The 26606-nt window shown below is 37.9% G+C and overlaps 1 protein-coding gene and 1 non-coding gene across 3 annotated transcripts in view; both read right to left on the reverse strand.

Annotated features, from left to right (window-relative positions):
- arhgef39 (Rho guanine nucleotide exchange factor (GEF) 39) overlaps positions 1-21884 on the reverse strand; it is an 82116-nt gene extending 60232 nt beyond the window's left edge. Inside the window, exons 1-4 of one of the 2 annotated variants that reach the window (XM_059326303.1) lie at positions 21862-21884; positions 16706-16877; positions 14647-14741; positions 1751-1871 (exon numbers count right to left, since the gene is read on the reverse strand). In XM_059326303.1, the coding sequence (XP_059182286.1) occupies positions 1751-1871; positions 14647-14741; positions 16706-16855 (366 nt within the window). In that variant the 5' untranslated portion in view covers positions 16856-16877; positions 21862-21884. Of the gene's footprint in view, positions 1-1750; positions 1872-14646; positions 14742-16705; positions 16920-21861 lie in introns of those variants that run through there. The other variant, XM_059326304.1, reaches the window with a different exon arrangement.
- LOC131961194 (U2 spliceosomal RNA) lies at positions 20382-20568 on the reverse strand. The gene has a single exon (XR_009389855.1). It is a non-coding gene; the product is annotated as a U2 spliceosomal RNA (small nuclear RNA).
- Positions 21885-26606: the final 4722 nt, after the last annotated feature.

Genomic DNA, 26606 nt, shown 5'->3' on the forward strand with positions numbered 1-26606 from the left:
AGACAGTGGAGTGAATGCTGAGAGGGAGGGAGACGCTGATGGGGAGGGAGGAGAGGCAGGTTGTAAGACTGGATGGGTAAATGACGAGCGTATGTCCTCAATCTTTTTCAGGAAATGGTTGACAAAGTGGGTCGGTAGGAGGGGGGGTTGGAGGGACCAGGAGGTTTGTAAAGATGGAGTAGAGCTTCTTGGGGTTGGAGAATGAGGATTGGATTTTGGTCTGACAGAAAGAGCTTTTTCCAGCTGAGATCAAAGATGAGAAGGCAGCAAGAAGAGATTGGTAGTTGTGTAGGTCCTCAGGGTGTTTAGTTTTCTGCCACTTCCGTTCTGATATATACACACACATATATATATGTATATATATGTGTGTGTATATATATACACACACACATATATATACATATATATGTGTGTGTGTATATACACACACACACACACACACACACACACACACACACACATATATATATATATATATATATATACATACATATACATATTTGGAAAAAAATCAATTAATGATAATAATTCAATTAACAATAATAATGACACATATTAAAAAATTACACACATGTGACAGTGCATGATTGTGTCTCTAAAATTTCTTCTATATTTCTAGACACAATGTTTGATATATAAAACAAATACAAGAACCAGACTGATGTGGGTCATGGGTCACTCTCATTAAGGCACCGAGCAGGTTTCTACTGTTTAGACCAATCATGGTCACCTGAGTAAACTAACACACCTGTCACTACAACACGCTTCCCTGTTCCCAGTCAACTGTAATGGATGTCGATCTGCAGGAGGATCAATGCAAACATGCATGACTTGGTCCATAATCAATGCAATTAGTCAATGTTCTGCAGACACATCCTTACTCTTAATTAAGACAATATTATCCTGGCAGCTTTGATGCAAAGCTCGCAACAGGACATCTCAGCTGGTCGCTCCCAGCAGGATAAGATGCCTCTGTGCAGCTCCACTGGGCTCATTGTCACTGATAAGTCCACCGCATCAGGAAAGATTCATAGAAAGTATTGAAACTTTACCTGCACTAAATCTTGTTTTTTCAACATCATGTACTACAACTGTCAAACTGCCAAAAGAAAGTCAGGATTTCTTTAAAATTTAAAGCGCAAAAATCACATGAAAAGGTGTGTCCTATGACTACTGTATACTGTCCTACAAAGCCTAACTGCGGTAACTACGCAAACGGTAAAACTGAGAAAAACTGAGAAAAACTGCTTTAAAGTTTTTTTAACACGTTTCAACTGGTCAGCCAAATGGGTTATAGGTAAGTCATATGACACTTATTTCTACATATTGAAAAATATCGGGATACATATCGTATATTGATATTCAGCCTAAATAAATCGGAATATGACTTTTGGTCCATATCGCTCAGCCCTATTTCAGTGTCATCTTTTCATGTCGCAATGTCATCAGTAATAAATGTGCTATTCACTGCATCAGAAAAGTGTTCAAAATAAAACCACTTTTGCAATTTGGATTTGCCAGGCGAAAAACTGGTTCTATACAGTACATACATGAAAGAGTTGCCATGGCACCACTAACAGCAATGGAAATGATTTTGTCAGCAAAAAAAAAAACTAATAAGCACTTATGCATTTGTTATTCTGTATTTAATCCAGTAACTGAGGAACACATTAGTACCAGGTTTCCCACAGGGATTATTAAAATCTGACCCCAGAGGTGTGATAACCATGTGGAAATATTGTGTTCCTACCCCAAGCACTTTTCTGGCATTATAGATGTTATCCACATAGATATTGTAGTGGTGCAGATGTGGACAGAGCTGGTCGAAGCCTCGGCCAAAGTAGCCATTCTCCAAATGGACCAGCAGAGATCTGCAAAATAAATCACACAAGCAAACAGGTCAGACATGATGAAGCACAAAGCACCATACTACGGCTGAACGACTTGTTATTTAACCCTCTGGGGTCTGAGCCTATTTTGGCCGTTTTTGAATACTTTTGATTTTGCCCTTCATCGACCACATAAAAATGTTTACTATACCCATATTTGGTATGGGCAACTGGAGGCCCGGGGGCAACCTCACTTGAAGTGGCCCTCAGTACAACTACATGCATTTGAGCATGAAATCTTAAAAGTGCAGTTTAAAAATGCACAAAATGATATCTTGCAATTAGTGTTGGTCTGCTGTTCTTGCACTGAAAAAAAAAGAAATCACATTAAGTGGTTATTTTTTATTGCTTCAAACCTTTTGTATTCCTATTTATACTGTTATACATGTAATTGAGCATGAAATAAGTTACTGCATTGTATTGTCTATCTATTTTTCATTATTATTATTATAATTATTATTATTATTATTATTATTATTATATTTCTTTTTATTTCTTTTTTTTCCCTTTTTCTTATTTTTCAACACTCAATATTGTTGATATGTATGGTTGGTGGTATTGCCAGTGTTCATTTTTTTGTTTGTTTGTTTATTTGTTATGCTACACTACCATTTTATTTTCTTTGTTGCTGTTGCTTTTATTGCCCAATTGATGCTTGCCACACCTGCTTGTTTGTTTGTTTTAAACTAAATGGAAAAAATCAATAAAAAAATTGATGACAAAAAAAAGTTACAGTTGCACTGTAAACATATTTAAAATTGCAGTTTCATCATATCTGGTTAAGTGCACGGTCCTATATGTGGCCCTGTGGTAGTGAACATGAAAAATTGTGGCCCCCTCCAGCATTTAAGTTGCCCATCCCTGATCTATATGATCTGTCAGTTATTTTCTCACTATTTGATCAACATATTGAGCCCAAAAATCATGAAATCCGAGTTGAAAAATGATACTATTTACTACAATAAAAACCACAAATATGCTCAATGAACTGTTTTGGAAGTTGAAAATGTAAACATATGAACATATAAAAAGGCAAAAATTTAAATATAATAAAACTATATACAAAAAAGTCCCATAATGTATATTTATAGGCTTTTTTCCTTGTTAGCTTCAACTCTTCAAAACAAACTATGTGTGAAATGACACAGGGAGCTACACTAACGCTCAAATATTTCTGCAATATTAAATTAAAACTATCATATCTTCTTGGTTTTACACGACCTAGGAATGTCAAACAAAAACTGGGAGAAAGTTTCAAGTCTGTACTTTGGAGTGAAGTTGATAGCAGCGCTCCATGTCACCTAGTTTTTTGTTAAACGTCACATGGTCTGATCAGGACTCCACAATCATGGACCCCAGAGGGTTAAAGCAGCATCAAGGAACTTTCATTCAATTCCATGAGCACCAGACCGCCATTAGAAATTTCAGCTGGGCTGAAATTAACAAGACTAGGTCAAAAGCTAGTGTTTGGCTGATCATGTTTAGTCAAAGCAATTTTACGATTTGTGGGTTACAGTAATAGTTATAGTTGGGCCGCTTAGGACCAGATTTAAGAAGAAAGGGGACACGCCGGACAAAAGCACATGTTTTCCACATGCTCTCTATCACCATAGGTTTCAATTTTTAGTAGGAGCCACTTCATCAAGATTGCAGATCGGAGATGGCACCCATATAAAGTCTATGTGAACACATATATATCTTCCAAGCCACTTAAAAGGTCAATCTTGGTGTCAAGATATACATTTTCTTTTGGGAAAATGTATATACAAGATCTGACATGAGATGAAAGCTTTCCCTTGATTTGTTTGAGCAGTGTACATGGCAGCTAATCCGCACTCTACCGTGAACATAGATTCCAAGCACTTTCAACTCAGGATTCCATTTTGAATTTTGAAGCAAGTTGTCTACCAGTCTGGGTGAAAATGAAGATATTTATTTGATCAAATAATCATCTAGTGATATTTTCAATAGCTTTAAATGATTTTTTGACCCAGAAAATGTATATTTTGACACCAAGATTGACCTTCTAAGTGACTTGCTACAGAGCTAACTGTTAAAGCCTATTAGCAATTTGCAGACTGGATATTAAGGATTTAACATCCCCTCCGGCTCTGCAGCTTGGAAAGACTACTGCAGGAGGACTGTGCCGATTCGGCTTGTTCTTACTGGGGATTCCCACCAGCCTCGGAACGGCCGCGTGTATACGGCTGGCGGACGGAGCAAAACTGCAGCACAGCCGTTCCACGCCTGGTGGAAATTCCCAGTTCTTAACGAGTCTCCAATAACACCTAAAAAAGTCGATGGATTTGTCTCCAGTCGCCTTTTGAAAAATAGTCGCTATGGGAGTCTGAAAAGTCGCTAAATATAGCAACAAAGTTGCTAAGTTGGCAACACTGCTTCGCCGGCTTTTACAAATGGTGCGTGTTGTTGTGGCGTCGAGTACGACGTCACATCCTGCTTATCGTTCCATCCAATCAGCAACCAGGCTTTTTTTAGGGGAGGAAAAGGGCCGTGCCCCCTGGTGGTTGGTGGACTACTGGTGTAGAAAGTGCTTGATTAGATATGCAGGAGAGCCGCATTTAAAAATGGAAATATCGCCGACGATCAGGTTAATTCAATCGTGGCGGCCAAAATCGGGATCACGATTAAAATTTGATTAATCGTGCAGCCTTAATACAGATTATGATTCACTTAATGCAACAGATGAAGGACTCAGTGTGGATTGCACGATAGTATGTATCCGGAACAATATTGCTTTTGCACCACTAGGTGCTTTGGTCCTTTGAACTGAAATTAGTGAAGTTAAGTTAAAGCACTGCCCTTTTGAGGCCAATGACAAAGTGTTTGAAAACAGACGTGCTGCCGATGTAGGAGGACAGTTGAAGAGCAGCCTCAAGCAGCCTCGCCCCCCAAGTGTAGTGACTCGCTCCCTCACTCACTGACATACAGACCTGTGTGTAGGGCTGACTTCTGGCGGTCAGCCAAAAATCATAATTTAAAAGAGCGAAAGTCTCAAGATTTTTTTAAAATTAAGTTACCACCCCAAGTTGGGACATTGTGTCTTTGTCTAATTTTTAATTGTATATGTCACAAAGGAATCGGTTGAATATAATTAGCTGTGTTTTTAAAAGTTGTAGGAGATAAAAGATGAAGGCTGGCTTTGTATCTATAAAAGCATTTGGATACTCAGCATAGAGTCCTGGGCTTTTATTTACAACTCTGATATAAAATACAACAAACAAAAATTTTAAAAAAGAATGCAAAAATGTCCTAATCCTTACAGTGTCATCTTGTTCGGATTAGGGCTTGTTTCAAAAATAACTAAATTGAAATCGCAACATTGGTGAGAAAAATTGCTATTTTTTTATTCCCCAAACTGTCACAGTATATATTTATACAACACATTGACCTAGCCGCTATAATTCGAGTCACTTTGAACCATTTTGAGTGAACACAAACAAGCAGGCACTCATAAGTAACTATTTCTATATGTGTGCCATATTTTTTGTGCATCACAGATCTTTGACACATTCATTTCAAAGTGCCCCCCAGTGAGCATTTAGCCTCCAGTCAAACCGCATTGGACTTTGAGTTAGTGCACATTACTGCCTGACAATGCACTGCTGCTCTGCATCAGTGGAAAGAACGCGCTCAAATAAGGCGAGATCACATCTGAAGCATTACTTTCAGCAAAGACGCACGTTTAAAGAAAGTGCGGAGGTTGAGCAAAGTTCAGAGGATTGCTTCCCCGTTAATGGGAGGTTGAGCAGACGAGGCTCTGTAGTGTCATTTGAAGGCCTCTCCCCGTGGGTGACGTATTTACTGGGACCAAGATGGTGGGTCTACCTTCAGGGCACCCGGGGCCACTTTGTAGTGAGAACACGCCAGCTGAACTCAGGAACAAAACAACTGGATCAAGGCAGAGGCAAAGCAGTCGTTCAGCCTGTCAGGCACATTACAGTAACACGGACGCAATTGGTTGGGGGTGTTGACACTTGTGAAGGAGCTTGTTATCCAAACTTAGAGGAAGTACCACACACACACATGCACACACACTCCACAATCCTACTCTCTAATGATGTTCCCAGAGACTTCTGTTCGTACATGCTGTAAGAAGGAGCACTTTGCCGTTGAAGTTGATTTAAATAGATTTTAATGAAGTTGTGCGCCAAGGTAGCCTCTGTTCATAATCAGGAGATGCAGGAGCAGCCGAGAGAGTTCTAACGAGGGCAAAGGGCGGGAAAAACTGTGTTTCCGTTTTTTTCCCCCTCTCACTGCCAGAGGCTATTATGATAAATATGAAATTATGGATTACATTTTTTATACTTTTTTTTTCCACAGCAATTAAATTGTCTGGCCATCAGCAGCGGCATGGAGATAACATTAGCATTCTGTGTGTGTCACGTTAATCCACATTAATTCCGAGCAGTGGCGACATCTGGGGCGGATACAACCTCGACCAAACAATTCAGGCCAAGGCGCCTTCATTTGGAGGGGGGGGGGGTCTCCAACAGAGGAATACTAATTGTTAGGACACAGCGTGAGCATCCGCTAAACATAAATGACTACTTAATGAAATAAATAAACATAAGCACGGAGCCCTGATAAGAAAAGAACACAATAAAAGATGCATTTTGTTGCTCTACATGAACTGTATGATGTGCTTCATGCTGTGATGACTCGTGTCACTCCATGTCAGATGCTCCTCTCAGACTACACCTATTCTCATTGCGACCCCCCCCCCCTCCCCCTTTCAAATCCACTGCTGATTGTATGCTCCTTACTGGATCCACTGACAGCTCTTTCAAGTTGCTGATTCCTGTTTGTCATGTTAGCAGCTGGGGATAATTGGGTTGCTCCTTCTGCTGCCTGCTCTCTGTTCTCCATAAACAGTCAGAAGCAGAATGAATGGCGTGGCATATCAATACATTCGCTTCTCCTTTTCTTATGTAACTCAACAAAGCCTAATGAAGGCAGAATTCATTACTTAGACTCCCACTGCACTATGGAGTTAAGTAAATAAAGACAGAAACATAAAATGAATGTACCTCTTCTCTGCACACACTTGTATTGCTATCAGAGAGCCATTAAGGCTGTGCAGCTCAGCTCTCACACAAGGTTCCTGCCATTCAAGTTCTTTCTTGCTGCTTTGTGAGGATCAACAAATCATCCTAGGAATCAGTGCTCGGCTGCAAATATCATCTTATGGAAATGGTTCTCTGATGAAGATTTAGATTCCCAAGCCGGGCTGAGATTTTTCAGATCCACGCAACATTCACCGTGCAGCTGGAACTAAGGCAGCATATCATGACCTGCTTGTTTTATAATTTGGAACAGCATGCTGCTGATAGAGACGAGAAAATTAGCAACATGCTAATTAGAATTCCGCCAAACTGCACTGTATGCAGCGAACTTTTTTTCCAAGGAGTATATGTGCTAGTAACTGAAAAAAATCAGTACAAAAGCACAATGAAAATTAAAAAATGAAACACAGCTTATTAGCAACAATGTTGCTCCTGGATCTGCAAGCCTACATTGGCATCCAAGCATGATTGGTACAACACATTTGCGCTGCTCATCTTGAATGCTTTGGGTGGCAATTACGTTCTTTTTATCACTGAATGTAAGTATTAGCTTTCGTTGTAGCTAACGCTAGTCCACTAGGTCTAACTATCTACCTAGCACAGACTGGTATCGATCACATTGCTGTTAAACAAATAAATAAAAATGAATGATGCACGTTTTAGCTGGTCTTGTTGGTCACGATAACCCCGCCCTCAGGCCCTGACATAAGCAGTTTTTGGTTAGACCCAAGTAGGGCTGGGCAATATATCGATATAAAAGATATATCGATATATTTTTTAATGTGATATGGATTTATACAGTATCACATATCAACATAGTTCAATTTTTTTCTTTTATATAAATGCTGCCCTTACTAGGGTTTGTCATATTTTGTTCTTTTATAATGTCAGTTATTCTTTTCTGATATAATTATATTTAAGAAAGAGATTTAAAGAGATTTAAAAGATTGGCCTATTTTATTTCATAGGGTATTTTTATTTGAGATATTTTTTATTTAAATGTGCACAAAAAGGATCTCCTGTTGTTATACAGTATTTATGTTCACTTAAATAAACTGTCAACAAAACAACTACATGTCATATTTAGCTTTGACTGAACATTTGCTCTGACTTTGCAATAAAAATATTGGGATATATATCGTATATCGATATTCAGCCTCATATATATCAGGATATGACTATTGGTCCATATCGCCCAGCCCTAGACCCCAGCACAGAGTTTCCTGGCTGAGAGCCGGTTCTTTGGCTGTTGAAATGTGAAGAACTGGTTCGAGATTAAGCACCAACACTGAACGGGGCCTCGAACTGCCTTGGTCGAAAATTATCATATGTGCACCTAAAAAATTCACCATGGCAGAGTATTTTTGGCAAAAAATATATTGTCAAAGCTATATTAGGCATTGCTAATCGATTCAAACCATTGTCCACTGTCAATTCAATCGACCGTTGGCCCAAGCTTATGACATGTATTTATACTCTTGTGATCTCCTCGTGTGCAACTATGATGTGAAAACTGATTTAATTTACTCCAGTGGATGCTAAAGTAAAATCAGACGTCACAGTAGCCACCACCGGACTCATACCATGCATTTCAGAATTTTGTTTACTTTTTTTGTTGGCTACATTGTTAAATGCTTTCTTTTTTGTCTGCTTTAATTGTGCTTATTATTGTGATTTCCTACATTTGGTTGGGGAACTGTGTTTCTGGGACATTAATGAGCAGCACAGGGGCTCCACAAGGCACTGTTCTGGCTCCATTCATGTTCACACTGTACACAGCGGACTTCAAATACAACTCTGAGTCCTGCCACATCCAGAAGTACTCTGACAACACTGCTATTGTGGCGTGTATCAGGAATGGACAGAAATCTGAATATAGGGATCTGATAAAAGCCTTCAGTGACTGGAGTCACAAGAACTATCTCCTACTGAACACCTCAAAGACTAAGGAAATGATCATAGATTTCCACAGGTTTAAACCCCCCCTTCAGCCAGTGAATACCTGTGGGGTGGACATTGAGGTGGTGCCAAGTTCTAAGTATCTAGGTGTATACCTGGATAATAAGTTGGACTGGTCCCTAAACACAGACGCTCTCTACAAAAAGGGACAGAGGCGCCTCTTTTTCTTGTTGAAGCTCAGATCTCTGGACATCTGTAGTAAGGTGCTGCAGATGTTTTATCAGTCTGTGGTGGTAGTGTGTTGTTTTATGCTGCAGTCTGCTGGGGAGGCAGCATCAGACACAGAGATGAAGGCGGTTGGACAGACTGGTCTAAAGAGCTGGTTCTGTGGTTGGAGCCAGGTTGGACACACTGGCGGAGGTGGTGGAGACAGGCAGGCACTGTCAACATGTTCGAGGCAATCTTGAAATACCCGGATCATCCGCTACACAAAACCTTTATGGACCAAAAAAACAGCAGTGGACGGCTCCGCTCTCTCCGTTGCAGGACGGAGAGATTCAAAAGATCCTTCTCTCCTACAGCCATCAGGCTGTCTCATTCTAACAGAGATTCTACCAGACTAACTGAATTTACCCTCGGGGATAAATAAAGTAATTTTGATTTGATTTGATTATTTTGCTTCAGCCTAAAGTCAAAGTGAATATGGTTAAAGGTCCAGTTATAATTTTATTTTTTTTATTTATTTATTATATAATGACATGGATAAATTTTTTGTTTTAAGCTGTTGAAAATATAGAAACATGATCAGGAGTGTGCACAGGTGGTTTACTTGGTTAACTGTCTGACTATCTGCTCTCTGCAATACGCTGTGGCTCTGTCAAAAATAGCCAAGGAAAAATTATACCCCATTACTGCAACACTAATAAGTAATGTGTTAATAATCAACACTTCTTGTAGTGTAATCCACTTACACTAAAGGGAAACATGGCCAACCATCAGAAATAGCCCACGTTTGCCTGAACTAGACTGGAAGTAGGGGCTGAGGTCTGTCAAAAATACTTCAATGTTAAATCTTTCCTAGTGTAGAAAACTAAACTACATCTAACAGGACTGTATACTAGTGCAGACATGATACCTGAGTTTCTGTTTTGATGCCAAAACAAAAGCCTTGTCTATATACAAGCAAACGTACAAGAACTTCTTTGTCTAAAACTACAAACTTTTTGCTACCACTTAATGCTACCTATACACCAGAGGACTTTTGAAAAGATTTGGAAAATATTCCTGGAAAACTATCAGCTCACACCTGCTCACATCTAAAGACAAGTGCTTAGAGTGTTTAGTCCCAGTCTAGCATCACACTGAGATTCTACAAAGACTGTGAATCTTGCAGGGTCACTATTTACAAGACTACAACTAGATTCTTTTAGCATTCTTTTCCTACCATGCATTTTTTTCCCATCATGCTCTTAGTAAAAACTTACAAATGGAGGAGAAGCAGCTTTTGGCTCCAGCTGCTTTAGTGTGACTCAGTGGTTTGTGTTGCCCCTCACAAAGCTGAAAGGGTTTCTGTTTTTATCACATGAAAAGTTGACTATTTTACAGTAAAAATAGATAAAAGGAAGAATAAAGGAAAGGAACATTTAGTCATGAATTCATGATATACATTCATGTCCTATTTAATTATGTGTTTAATTGAATAATTATATTTATCAGCTACTACCTATCAACTTTCATTTAGTTCATCATACATTAATTATTTATTACTTATTTATGTATACATTTATTTATACATTTTAACTGGGTCTCCTTACAGTTCTCTTTACTAAGAAACATCGCCCCCAAAAATCTAAATATATGACATCACTATATTTTTATTGAGGCATTATTGTGATGTTCCTTTTTCCTGTGGAAGTGGTTTTACTAGCCGGTCTGGAACCGGGGACCTTTCCCCCACTCATCTATTGGTTGTTGATTGTGTTACGTCACTGAGACTTGAGATAATATCAAACACGTTTGATATGATCCAAACCAAGTCTAGGAAAAGACTGATATGAAACAGAGCAGATTACTACCTTAAACTTAACCATGGAGATGACGGGAGCGCCGTGACTCCAGCAAAACTCCTAGATTTACTAAAGACTTTACGTTTTTTAGTCTGGGACTGTGGAAATCTTTTGGTGTAAGCCCAGCAATAATCAGGAACTATCTGATCAAAGACTATAAAACCGATTATGAATGTGACCGTACATCAGATATGTGGTGATACGGAATCACCATACAAATATTTTGCTGGGTTTGACACCCAGTCCTCAGTTAGACTGAGACAGTCACGGCAGCACGCCTTTTACAACATGCCCCTTGATTACAGTGAGCCTGTTTAATACATTGAGACTTAAAGTATGTAATATGGTGTTTCATAGATGAGAAAGTCACCCACATATCCATCTATGAGAGCCAATTATCACCACTGTTATTATCAATTATTCTTGGCACTGTCACACAGATATTCATTGTATACCAAATATCAGAGTGAAAGAAAGTGAAAAGAATATGGGAAAATCTATAATCAATCACTGAACAGTGGTAGATCAGTCTAGCGCTAACACACTGTCTCTCCATGGACCATTTTTTAAATGGAGTGCTTGCCATTATGTTTCAACCATTGATTCAATAATTGTCTCATAATGAAGATGTATGGGAACTGCGGAACCATTTATCCAATACATCAGACTGTGTAATTCATACTTCAATCTTCATTGTAGCACCCTCAACAAGAAAGCCTGTCAGTCTGCAGAGGATGAGAGCCTGAGGGAACCCACACCACTCATTATTTAGTCTGGAAATGGAACTCCCAATCAAAGGTATCCCCACTACTCACTCCACACTGTGTCAAGCTGTGCAGTCTGATACTGAGCTGTGTATGTTTTTTCCATTAAATTGTGTTCAGAAATCTGATAGGTTCCTCAAATTAAGATTCTGACTGTCCACATCAGGGTTTTACCAACCATTGTAAGGCTTAGGCACAGCACCTAAACTGATTTAATGTTAAATCAATGTGGAGAGCATCAAAACTAACTAAATTACTTTTACCAGATCTAATGGTTGCAGACTATGGGTCTCAAACTCGCGGCCCGCGGGCAAGTTGCGGCCCTCGTGGCGATATTTTGTGGCCCCAACCTTGATATGAAAGTTTAATGGGAGTTTTATATAAATGGCACTTTACCGTGTCTTTTTTCAGTCATTTTGTGTCTTTTTTTGTAATTTTGTGTCTTTTTTGGTCATTTTGTGTCTTTTTTAGTATTCTGTGTTTTTTTTGGTCATTTTGTTTCTTTTTTAGTATTCTGTGTCTTTTTTGGTCATTTTGTGTCTTTTTTTTTAGTATTTTTGTGTCTTTTTATGGTCATTTTGTGCCTTTTTATGGTCATTTTGTGTCTTTTTTGGTAATTTTGATACTGCCTCGAGTGGCTCCCTGGTAATTTGAGTTTGAGACCCATGTTGTAGACGATCCCCAGTGGACTGTTTAAGCAAGTTTCTTTGAGCCTTTTGGGTGTTTTTTTTAATCTATGATCTGCTCTACAGTTCCAACTTTTTGTACACAAATGTGGTATAAATGATTGATGCTGTTCCACTTACTGATCTGGTGCCCCCGGTCATAACATAATGTTGATGTGAAGTAGTTTTAGGCTGCATGAACTGCGTATTTTGTTTTATTTTGAAAGGGGGCGGAAGTGTCCAACGTTGATTCTGTGTCAGATTTTCTGTCTGGTGCAATCTGCTCTGTTGAGCTTGATGCAGTTTAGCAACGGCTCGCGGAGAAAATAGAAATGCTACGGATTGATCGCGCTGCAGAGCGGACAACTGCGGCTGGGACGCTGCCGAGACGTTACGCGGCGCGCCCGGTGGAAATTGATTAGAGTGGCAGAGATCAGCAACGGCGACCGCAGCGCAGCCGTTCCGCGTCCAGTGGAAATCAGGCTTGAGTGTGTAACCAACATGTTGGTACCACCACTAGATCTGGTCAAAGTCATTTGGTTAGTTTGGATGCTTTGGATGATTTTACATACCGTGTTTCCTCAATTTAAAGCCAGGCCCCTATTAATGGCCGGCCTCATTTAGTAACCGGGTGTAAAAACAATTATTAGCAAATATCAATCAATCAATCAATCAATCAATCAATCAATCAATCAATCAACACTTTATTTCGGACACAGGGGTGGTCCATATAACAATAGAATAAAACACAATGATAAAAAAAAAATAAAAGCCGGCCTCTTTTATAAACCGGTGTCTTACCGGTGTTATGTCAAAGTCTGTTCCCCCATCGATATGTGTAGCCCTTACCTTAACCTGCAACAACCTGACCCCTGACCCCAACCAGTTCCTCCTTTAAGTTGTTAACATGACCCCAAGTTTACCTTAACCCCAAACAGTTCTCTCGACAAGGCCTAACCTTAAACTTAAATCCTAACTCCAATCACGGAGGTGATGCTACGGAGAACATCATTCAGGAAACATCATTTGACGGGTAACAGATTTCCACACAACACCTGCATTTTGAAGTTTGGCCACACAAGTTAGTACTGTAGGTAAATATGGTTGTTTCTCACGCTGTCCTAGTCATTCTCTGTAAAGTCGAGCCGTTTACGCACATTCTTCTGGGCTTTTTAGTAGTTTAGACATTTTAAATCCTGCTTAAAATGAACATTCAGCGTGCTGTTCATTGTTTGTTTACATCCCAGTACTTCCAACATGGCTGACATCCGGGTAACTGGCTACAATGCGCTGTGTAAAACACTCAAAAGTGCCGGTCAGAGCTGCTCTGATTTTATTTTTTTAATAAAAGCCTCCTTCAAATAATAGCCAGCCCCTATTATTAGCCGGGTCCCAAACTGATTTGTTATTAATAGAAGCCCCGGCTACTATTTGAGGAAATACGGTACATTCAGTTTAAGGGGCGCTCATAGCAGCATTTTAATGCTTTATAATGGCACAGAAATCCCTGAAAACCACATGCATGCAAATGCCCAAATACGCCATATTAATGAAAGTGAAAAATAATTTGTGTATCCACTCTTAGATTTGGATCCTGCCCAGAATTGAATGATTTCTTCTTTGGCCTATATTACATGTTGCACCCTTTCACCAAGTTTCATGAGAATTTGTGTTGGTCGTTTTTCCATAATCTTGTTAAGAAGACCAACAAACTGAGCTGAAACCATGACCTGCATGGTGGAAGTAATAAAAACAATATTTTTTTGGTATCAGCTTTCAAAAGCACATCATGAGCTGTATTTTTCTACTTTATTGATTTATAGATAGCATAGCTGAAAGCAGTGCCTTAGCATGTACACATGTACTAACTTCAAACAGCAGTCTTTTATTGATACAACCAAACTTTTTGAAGTCTTTCAAGTGCATTTGTAGATTTTAGTTTTTGAGACATGAGGTGAGATCAGCTTCTCTCAGCTCCGTCTTTCAAACGGCCACTCTGCCATGTAGGCAATGAGGTGTCAGGCGTTTTCTATGGTAACAATAATGCTCTTTACTTGTGATATCACCTGGAGTAATTATACCTGATATGCATTAATGTGTCCATCAGGGAAGAGAAAACATCTACACTGCAACACAATATCCTGCTAATGGTGCAGATAAGGATGATGCTTTGGTAAACTAAGAGTTTATCTGGACTGCATTCTTAAGCAAGGCACAAACAACTAATTGTCATCATAAAATCCCATAGATATTGTGTAAATTATTCAGAGGATACTTACTGGTTTACTGAATGAATGGCTTTAATTGAACTAAAGATGCTTTCTCTAATGTCCTGCTTCAGGGTTCCTTTGGCCTTCAAGATCTCCACAAAGTACTGGAAGAAACAAGAGAGCAGAGGGACATACACTCAGCATCTGCATAAAATATATACTAACTTTAAGGGTGGTAGTTATATGGCCTACAGGCCAGACTGACTGTTAACATTAAATGGTACTGTATATCTGCATGGCTCATATAAAGCACAAGTACAGAGGGATGTTGTTGTACCACAGCACTCACAATAAAGCGACAGCTGGGCTGGTCTCAAGTCATTTGAAGTGAAAATGGGATTAGCAAATTGAATGTGCATTAGGCCTAAAATGACTCCTAATTGGAGTGAACGGGTGGAGGGTGAGTAATTGTGTAGAAATGAGGCTGCAGTGGTGGGTAAAAAAAGTCTGTTCTCTCCACAGGGAGGAGAAGCATAGACGCCACCTTGAGTCTGTTAATGTGGAACATACAGTAAGAGTGCATTTTAGAGATGATCCGATCAGGTTTTTTGGGACCGATATATCACCAATCACCTAAAGCCTCACCGATCCGATTACCGTTCAGAACCAATCGATCACGTGTGACGATGTTGACCAATTTTGATCGCACCGGTCACAATAGTGACCGTAAAAATATTTCTTAGTTATAAGGCTCTATTCCTGCAGAATATGTCAAACAAGGCTGCCCTGAGCCAATCGCTGCTCTCCTCCTCCCATCATATTGGAAATGTCCAAAAGTAAAAATGGTATGTCTGTTACAATAAAGTAACAATGTTGAGTTAGACCAATAACTGCTTTTTTTGTTTGCTCTATGTATTGTCCTCTCAGTATTCATATTGGTATAGTTGTATATTTGATAATGTAGGCCAAAGTCACACTAGAATGTCATTCTAGTGACAATGTTGGAGACTACCAGTAACAGAATTCAACATGTGTTAATAACTGGAAAGGGAAATATAATAATTTTTATGACTGCATAGGAGAAATATATTAATAGGTAACTTTATGTGATTTTTGTTGCGCACACTCCTCCAAATACACGTTACACACACACACACACACACACACACACACACACACACACACACACACACACACACACACACACACACACACACACACACACACACACACACACACACACACACACACACACACACACACACACACACACACACACACACACACACACACACACACACACACATTGACGTTAAAGGTCATAGGTTGCTGTATAAATAAATACTTGAAAAGGAATGCTTGTTGTAGGTGTGCTCCTTGTATATTATATAGTATTAACATTACTAGTATTAATTGTTTGAAATCTCTGAAGAATCTCATCATAGTGTACACACATCGGCAGTAGCCCCCGTGGCCCTTTCAGAATTTCCCCAGAGGAAATTTTCTAGTATGTAAATGCTGCCCTTACTAGGGTTTGTCATATTTAGTTCTTTTGTAATGTTCATTATTCTTTTCTCATATAAATATATGAATTTCAGAAAAGAGTTGGCCTATTTTATTTCATAGGCTATTTTTATTTAAGATATATATTTTTTTAAATATATACTTTATGAAGCTTTGATTTAAAAAGAAAAAAAAGGTATTCCTGTTGTTATACAGTATTTATGTTCACTTAAATAAATAGTTTCAATAAAACTACTTTTGACATGTCATATTTGGCTTTGACTGAACATTTGCTCTCACTTTGCGATAAAAATATCGGGATATATATCGTATATCGAAATTCAGGCTAAATATATCAGGATATGACTTTTGGTCCATATCGCCCAGCCCTATGATGTAGGCTACTTTTTAATATGCCAAAACGTTTAATCATGACAAATTCCAGTTCAGCTGCTTCACATGAAATCAAACAGGGCCGGCAAAATCTAAAATCAACCCAACTCTCCCCTGTAGTGGTATCTAGCCATGCAGATGGCTTTGGTTAGTGTCCCGGTTTTTAGATTTGGTAGTGATAGTTGATAGATTCCTTCATGGTCATGAGAAGTGGTGTGTGGCCAGTACGTACAGTGGTGACCAGCTCCAGCTGTTGGCAGTAGCGTTGTTCTGTCTGCACTAACTCTTTGGCTGTCCGGGTGCGTTTTCTCTCCCAGCGGTCCCGCTGCTCCTGGATGCTGGTGCCCCCGAGTGGACCGGATGGAGGAGGGGAGAAAGTCATTGTCACAGCGGCGAGGGGGACACTGCAGAGACACAAAATATAAAACCAGGCCAGGTTTACAGTCAGCCATCTTGAAACGTGAATGATAAACAGAGCATTATATCAACAACGGTCCAAAATTACAAACGGGTCAATTCTTAATAACTCAATAAGAATCACTTCCTAGTAGGGTTGTCACGATACTACAATTTTCAACTTGATACCGATACTCAGGAAAATAGGATAAAAACAACATGTAAATGCAACATGTAAAAATTAACAGAACGTAATAATATTACGTATTATACGTATAAATTTATTTTTAAATGTGATATGGAATTAGACCATATTGCATATATCAACATAGTTCAACTTTGTTTTCTTTCTTTATATATAAATGCTGCCGTTTTCTTTTATTTTTGTCATATTTAGTTCTTTTGTAATGTTTGTTATTCTTTTCTCATATAAATATATGTATTTAAAAAAGATTGGCCTATTTTATTTCATAGGCTATTTTTATTTAAGATATGTTTTTATTTAAATGTGCACTTTATGGAGCTTTGATTTTTTTTTTAAAAAGGTACTCCTGTTGTTATACAATATTTATGTTCACTTAAATAAACGGTTTCAATATAACTACTTGTGACATGTTATATTTGACTTTGACTGAACATTTGCTCTCACTTTGCGATAAAAATATCGGGATATATATCTTATATGGATATTCAGCTTAAATATATCGGGGTATGACTTTTGGTCCATATCGCCCAGCCCTATCTGAGCTGCATCTCAAATTAATATTTAGGTTCCCAGCTTTCAGATGATGTACACCACTTCTATGTGAGATCTGCTGTTGACCTGCTTTCTCCCCCTAAAAGTCCACGTTCTTTATAAAAGAGGACAGGTCGCTCAGGGGTTAAATAACTAGAGAGAGTCCTACCAGCTTTGGAAATTGGTACCAGCCACTGCCAAATGCTATCTACTTCTTGCAAAAATAACAAAGGCAGTGTCTTTCAAACATGGGTCTGTCCCTTAACCAGTTGTGGTAATCATCAAGCCCTCCCCCAGCTGACCTACAGCCATGAGGAGCACTGTCCTCCCTGCATTCCCTCATTAGTGTCATCTCCTTTGTATTAGCAGAGCGAGGAGTGGGCAGAGAGCAGAGCTTTAGCAGCAATTAACCCCTGGACTGTCCCTGAGGAGCCCTGCACTGTAAACAAGAGGGCCTGATCAATGCTAACCAAGGTACACCTCTCCCACTGGGAGACACTCACATGATGAGCCTCACGGTGACTGATGATGAGCTGAACCACAGTAGAGTGCTATCCAACAATACACCTCTTCACTTTAGCATGGAGCTGGAAACACTGCTGCCTCTTTGTGTACCTTAACTCAACAAACTGGCTTAATTTAAAAAAAAAAAATGCAATTTCACATCATTTTGGATTATTATTGTTAGGGCTGCAACTAACGATTATTTTCGTTATCGATTAATCTGTTGATTATTTAAACAATAAATTGATTAGTTGTTTGGTCAATAAAATGTATAAAAAATATCAATCAGTGTTTCCCAAAGCACAAGATGACGTCCTCAAATCTCTTGTTTTGTCCACAAACCAATGAGATACAAAGTTTATTGTCATAATGCAGAGATGGGCAACTGGAGGCCTGGGGGCCACATACGGCCTGCACCCTCACTTGAAGTGGCCCTCAGTACAACTACATGCATTTGAGCATGAAATCTTAAAAGCACTGTGTAAAAATGCACAAAATCACTTCTTGCATTAATGTTGGTCTGCTGTTCTTGCACTGAAAAAAAAGAAATCACTATTTTTTTTTCATACTTAACATAACTTTCAGTGAAGTTTACTGTAAAAAAAAAAAAAATCATTGTTTTGTTTTGATAGGTGATTGTTTAAACTGTAAAATATCTTACTCTTATATGTATAGAGATATATATGTAGAGATATATATATCTTTAACACAGCTCCTACTAAACCAAATCTGAGGAATCTTGCCAAAAACATTTCCCTCGTTAACAAATACCAGAATACAATAACATCTTATTCTCAAGTTATTAGAATCTGTTTTGAAAATCTACAATCAGTCAGCCTCTTAAAAAACAGGTTTGCAGTGGTGAAGAAGTGACAAAAAACTGCTGTAAATGATCTATTGGAAAGGAAAAGAAATCTTCCTTTGTGGTTGTTTGTTATTTGCTTCAAACCATTTGAGCATGAAATATGTTAAGTTACTGCACTGTAAACATATTTAAAATAGCAGTTTCATTATATCTAGTTAAGTGCACGGTCCTATATGTGGCCCTGTGGTAGTGTCTATGAAAAATTGTGGCCCCCTCCAGCATTTAAGTTGCCCATCCCTGTCATAAAAGGAACAAAGAAACCAGAAATATTCACATTGAAGAAGATGAAATCAGAGAATTTGGACTTATTGTCAAACCAATTATTCGATTATCAAAATAGTTGACGATTAATTTAATAATCAATTATGGTTCAATTAATCGAATAATTGTTGCAGCTCTAATTATTATTACCAATAACTAAATTTGTAAATGGTAGATCATATACCGCACCCATAACGCCTAAAGGCAAAATTAAAGTTTAACTAAAGTTTACTGGGGACTACAACCATTACATTTGGGAATGAACATTTAATTATTTTGCTCTTTCATGGTGCTTTCCACATTTATTTTACATTGATTTGGCTGGGGCATTTCCCAAAAGGCTTGGGTGCTGCACCTAGGCCTTAAAATGGTAGGAACCACCCTGAGGTTTACTGTGACATATAGGCTGTGTCCCAATGTCAAGGAATGATGCTCAAACGGCTGGATTTGAAGGATGCCACGTCATCGACATCCGCCGAAGGACTGTCCCAATGTCGAGGATGCTCCGGAGGACAGAGTCCTTCTTCTGCCCAAATTCCAAGGATGCATGTGTGTATCCTCCGTGCGCTCCCATTACCCATAAAGCATTGCGCACACCGGTCTACCGGGAGATTTAAAAATGGCGAGCGTAGAAACAGCGACGCTAGCGGCGCAATATGCATTTAAATAAGTATTTACAGTTTACACTGAATGTTGTCACATAACTTACAAAACGTGTGTTCAAAGTCAAGCAAAAACATAAACATAAACAAATGCCAGAATATTTGTCTAAAGATAGCCTAATAAACGTCATCTTGATACATTGCCGGTTAAGTTAATTAATGCCGTCTCAGTCGCTAAAGTTATTGTTTATTAATTTATATGTGTCCGATGATGATGTACTATGTGCAACTGTGCCATTCAGAAAGTTATACATTTCTTTATTGTGTTTACAGGGACCGAAAGTCCGCTATTATCCGTTATTGTTATTTATAAATAACTGTTATTGTACTGTACTGTAAAATAAAAAATAAAAAATCACAGAATATATTTCCATGATGAATTATGCGCCGCTGCATTCATGACACTAAGTAGCGGCCGAATTCAGCCAGGATCAGTTAAATATTCAGGTTTAATCCACTTTATGGTTTTTACTTGATAAATCGTGGAGATTCAACCTTAAAGCATCTTCTTCCATTTTCACAAATATGTGTCAGAGTGCTGATGCCAGAGACACATTCATGTCGTGAACTGATTTTGAAATTGCGGCGCTGAATTTTTTTTATTTTTTTTTATTAAACTGATAAGAACAGATACTACACTTGATCTTAGCCAAAGGTCCGAGAGCGGCGCTGAAGTTAAGCAGGACGTCCAATTACGCAATGACGCACAGCTGCACACTCCGAAGGCTGTCCCATTTGTGCATTACACCAGTCAAAGGAAGGACTCTTGCCTTGCCTTCGGAGGACCCGACTCTGAAGGAAGGATCCTACCAAGGAAGGATCCTTAACATTGGGACACAGCTATTGTCTGTAGTATAGTACACAAAAATATGTCATTTTGTTGTGTTTATTTAAGCTGACACAGTGCACCTTGTATATTTACTTCAGGCTTACTTCCACACAAGATATATATATATATATATATATATATATATTTTTTTTTTTTAATCTCAGCACACACAACTAGAACGCAGCTTGTCTACTTGGTCTCCACTCCAAAAATAAGGATCACCTGATTAAAATGCCACAACAGGCGTAACATTTTGCAGCTTACTTGCCCCCAAGGTTTTAATATATATTCTCAGGTTTTAATATATATTCTCAGGTTTCTATATATATTCTCAGGTTCCTAGATATATTCTCAGGTTTCTATATATATTCTCAGGTTCCTAGATATATTCTCAGGTTTCTATATATATTCTCAGGTTTCTATTTATATTCTCAGAATTTTAATATATATTCTCAGGTTTCAATATATATACACTACAGGCCAAAAGTTTGGAAGCAAAATCAATTTTGTACAAAAAACATCATAGTTTCATTGCTGTACTTTCCAACAAAATAAACGTGATTGTTATATCACGAGTCACTTAGAACACATTTGACTAGATCAGGTCTTTGTGTTTTTATTGCTTAGACTTTGTGTATCCTTCTTTCCTTAATGTGTAAATCCGTACTCTTGTTTCTTTTGTCAGAGATATGACCACAGTTGAGATTTATTGGGATTTTTGAGACCAAACTCTGAAAAGCTAAAGAGCTAAAGTGAATAATGCAAACTGTGATTTGTTTTTTCACTTTTGCACGTTTGCGGCTTTCTACGCTTGTTTTGTCATTCAAACTGGGTTAAGTCACCACAACCTGCATATTACAGCTGCGACTCTGTGAAACAACACATAAACATAACATAAACTTTTGTATCATTTATGTAACGTCGGTATGACGTTTTGTCAAAAGTTTAGTATCGCCTGAATGTTAGACTACTATGAAAAAAGCGATATAAGGCACCTTTGTAACATTTCAACTACAAAAAGTACGATGTCGATATGTATTACAATAATGTCGCTTCGGGTTATAAACATTCTCCGATATGAACATTAAAAGTATTTCTATGGCTACATACCGTGAGTGAAGTTATGATATCTTACCTTCAGTAACGTCTCCACTTTTAATCAAGGCGCTCTTTTTAGTTTCAGCTTCCTTCTTCCGGGTTCTGATGTTGACGCGCACGCCGATTGGCTGCTACGCACCAAGACGAAAAGATCCCGCCCCATCGAAACAGTTTGACTGACGTGACCTCCACTTCATATTACACTGTACATTCACTGGAGATATTGGTTTATGGAATAAACCATGTCACTTTTTTTTCTTTTCAGAAGAATTTAAATATTGAAGCGGGTGAGTAGAAGTTGTACATCAATTTACTGTGTTAAGCAACTGTGATTATACTTCATATAGCCTAGGGAAATTAGTTTATTTTATCAATAGAAAAAAATATTTATAATTTTGATATTTGATATGATGCTGAACCTTGTGGATAGTGTGATGGAAGTGAAAATTAAACTGAAACGAATGCAGAAGTGACTTAAACCTGCATTCCTGCGACTCCACTGGTTGCAAAAAGAAGTAAGGAAGGAAATAAAGTTTATTTATATAGCACTTTTCACAGATAAAATCACAAAGTGCTTTACAGAAGATAAAAAATAAAAATAAAGGAATAAGATAGGGAAAAATAATATAACTAAAACACAGTTAAAACACAATTAAAACACAATGAAACATAAAAATTATAAAATAATATGTACAATGCATGGTGGTCATCCAAATGCCTGTCTAAAAAGATATCTGGTCTTAAGGTGATTTTTAAAAGAGTCCACAGAAATAGCAGACCATAGGGGGAGAGGTAGAGATTTCCAAAGTTTGGGTGCCACATATTTAAATGATCAGCAGGTGTTTCTAGACGGGTACGTGGTACAGACAGATGATGTGTTTGACCTAAGAGATCGAGCTGACAGATATGGATGAAGTAGTTCAATAATATATAGGGGAGCCTGACAATGCAATGCTCTATATGTGAGTGTAAGAATTTTAAAGTGAATCCTGTATGCAACAGGGAGCCAGTGAAGAGACTTCAGGACAGGGCTGATGTGGGAGCGTTTGTTTGAACCACTGAGTAATCTTGCGGCGGCATTCTGAATTGACTGAAGGCGGTCAAGAGCGGACATACTTAGTGAGGAGAAAAGTGAGTTACAGAAATCAATACGAGATGAGATAAATGCATGTATGAGCTTCTTGAGTTCAGCTTTTGAAACTACAGATCTCAGTTTACTGATGTTTCTAAGATGGAAAAAGCAAAATATGAGCTGTGTTCCGATGTCTCTTTGTGTTGTTTAATCGCTAGTTTACTTCTACAATCCTGCAATATGGCTCCATTAAGGCAGCAATTCATTTCAGCCGGCATTAAAAACATTTTTTCGAGCTGAGCGGCTCTGACTGGCTCCGCCTCTTCCGCTACGTAGACAAGATTGAGGGCCGTTGAGGGCGTAAAATGTACATCGTTGCACATACAGCGTTTTGACCATTATGAGGGCACCATCCGGGTCCTTTAAGTACACTTCTTTTCAACGCGATCGGAATCAGAACACCCTGCGTACTCAAACTAAGTATACTAAGTACGCGAAGTATGGGTATTGGAACACAGCACTGCTCAACTGTTACACAAAAATTAACGTGTTAAAAAAATTGACGCATTTTAATCGCACTTATTTTTGCACCGCGGAACGTTTCTCACTGGATGAGTTTCAGGCGGACCGATTATACTGGAGCACCAACTAGCGTTGATGAGTTCAGACAACAACAAACCACAGTGAACATGAAGGAAGAAGCTGATGAGAGCGCTTTGGTTGGCCCCGTGGATGATGAGACATTTTGTTACAAAAAAAACAACGGATGGAAGCGTCGATAAGAGCATGGTTGTGTTGCTATGCAACAAGGAATTCACATAACACCGCAGCACATCGAGCCTCAAGCATCACCTCAATGCAAAACATAGCAGCTATCGGCTAGTGTGGTAGCTAGCGTGCTAGCTTGTGTTTTACTTAAAAAAACGAAGTATTATAGTTTACAGAAGGTCTACCTACCTATAGGCTACCTGAATTTATGAAATGTACTATATTTCTAAATATGCTATCGCTACACTTAATGGCAAAAATGACACTGGTCTGTTGGACTTGAACAAAAATAAACAATATTTTTGTTGCTTAAGCTTATGTATTCAGTCATTATTTAATGGTATACTAAAAATCCATGTGAAAAAAATTACTTCTCACTGTTCTCAGGTCAAATATTCATATGCGATTAAAATGCGATTAATTTCGACTAATTAATTACAAAGCCTCTAATTAATTAGATTTTTTTTTATCAAGTCCTGGCCCTAATTATTATTATTATTATTATTATTATTATTATTATTATTATTATTATTATTATTATTATTATTATTATTATTATCATGTTTTAGTATGCTGCCCACATCCTATTGGGCAGTGCATTGTGTTTTCTTGATGTTAAGGGCATTTCATCATGTGTTCATAGGAGCTTCCCAGAGGGGACTTTTGCTCAAGGACCAATGGGTGCGGTGCACCCCACCACTACCCCGGAGTCCACTAGTGAACAATTACATATATTGCGAGGAGTTTTGTGTATTTCCTTTCAAAATTGTATTATTATTTATATTCATAATGTGTCATGGATGAACCTGTTATGGGGCCCCAGGGCACATATCTCCTGGGCTCCAATTTATCCCTTTCGTCTCACTCTTTGTTCATTGTGTGTACAGTTTGCTACAGATAGTTCAGGTTTATTTATATAAACAATATTTATTGTTGTAATAAGGATATATGGAATATGCAAAATGCAGGTACAAAACTGAAAAGATTTCAAAACTAGATTAAAATCAGGAAATAAAGCAGGTCCCACTTTAAAGTCCTCATAATGTCAGTTAATATTGCACTTTAGTGGTAGATATCCCTCATAATATATCTTCAATGAAATTAAAACAAACCAGTTGAGCCCCTTGAGTACACTGTAAAAAGAAACCTGTTGTTTTTATGGTAAAAAAAAAAAAAAACAGCAGCTGTGGTTGCCAGAACTTTTTATCGAAATAAATACAGTGCAACTTTTTCTAATATTACGGTAAAAGGATATTAGCACTGTTGATTTCATGTTTAAGACTGCCATTTTTTTCCATATTTTATCATTAAAAAAACGGCAGCGGTGGTTGCCAGAACTTTACTGTAATATTAGAAAAAGTTGCACCATATTTAATACGGTAAAGTTCTGGCAACCACAGCTGCCGTTTTTTTTACGGTAAAAACATCAGTTTTTTTTACAGTGCACATTTACCATAATAAATACGGTGCAACTTTTTATAATATTACGGTAAAATTATATTAACACTGTTGATTTCATGTTTAAGATTGTCATTTTATTCCATATTTTACCATAAAAAATAAAAAGTTTTCCCGTCAAAAGAAACGCTGTTCTGCCATATAATTGTAAAGAAAATAATTCATAAATGCTGCATAAATTAAAGATTTTACCATTAAATATTACAGTATATTTGTTTAAGAGATATAGTGTTTAGTACATTTAACAGTGAGCAAAATTATTTTTACAAAAAAATAAATGCAAAACTTACAGTGATGGCTTGTATATATATTACAGTATTTTTTCTACAAACACGGTGCCAGTGTATTTTACAGTGGAGTAATGTATTTTTTTTTTTAAACTGTAAAAAAATACAATTTTGGCTGATATATACATTTACGGTGTTTCATTGTTACTGAAACTAAATTAACCCATTTATCATTTTAAAGTATTTTACTGTCATGGTTTAGCAGTTTATCATCATAAAATCTACAGACTTTTTTTACAGTGTATCTGCTAATCCAGTCTCCAATATGTAACCTATAAGAAGTGATATCATTATTTTTTTTGGATCGACTGAGCTCTATAGTTTTGTTTTCCTTCCCCCCCCCCCTTTTTTCTTTCTAACCTTCTCAAACTCATTCTCAAACCTTCAATAGATTTGACTGTTGATGTGTTAAGTTCTATCTTTTTACTTAAAGATACAACTGAACTGGCAACACGTGGTGAGAGATGGTGCACTGGTTGATATAAGAAGAAAGCACAGCTCAGCAGTTTGGCGCTCATTACGAGATAAAAGTGATGCCCTCAGTAATCAGGCCATGACGCAGGAGGCTATAGCATGAAATCCATGAGGACTTTCAAGTGAAAAAATAGGATGCATTTTTTTCTGGAGCATATCCGAGGCCGTAGAGTAGATCATATTGCCTGCAGCTCTGCAGAGCAGCGAGAACACTGACATCTAGTGCTGATAGAGGCCAAGTCCTACTGCAAGACAGGACACAAGTCAGATGGGCCTGCTGCAAAACCAACATCTCAGCCGCACATATGGACGACTGAATATCCTGCTATCTGATCACTGTTTGATGTAATATGTAGTTACAACCACTTTCACTCATAATTAACCCAGATGATACACTGTATTTTGTTGTTGTTGAGTTGAGTTGACATCTGGGTGTTAGTTTAAATAAGTAATTACAAAAACATCCATACTTTTTTTTTTTTTTTTTAACTCTATGGAGTTTTGGGCTATTTTGTCCATTCTTGAATCCTTTTCATCCTGCCTGTATACAATTCTTATAAATGTTTCAATGCCATGTTGGTATTTTTTATCAGCACGACCTCACCTATTTGACCTAATAATAATTGATTTTTTATTCTGACTTACTGGATCAACATTTTGAACCAAAAAGAAAAAGAAAAACCAACATAAATGTGATCTTGTGATTGTGTGAGATCCTGTCAT

The sequence above is a fragment of the Centropristis striata genome, chromosome 22 (assembly GCF_030273125.1).
Source record: "Centropristis striata isolate RG_2023a ecotype Rhode Island chromosome 22, C.striata_1.0, whole genome shotgun sequence".
Taxonomy (NCBI): domain Eukaryota; kingdom Metazoa; phylum Chordata; class Actinopteri; order Perciformes; family Serranidae; genus Centropristis; species Centropristis striata.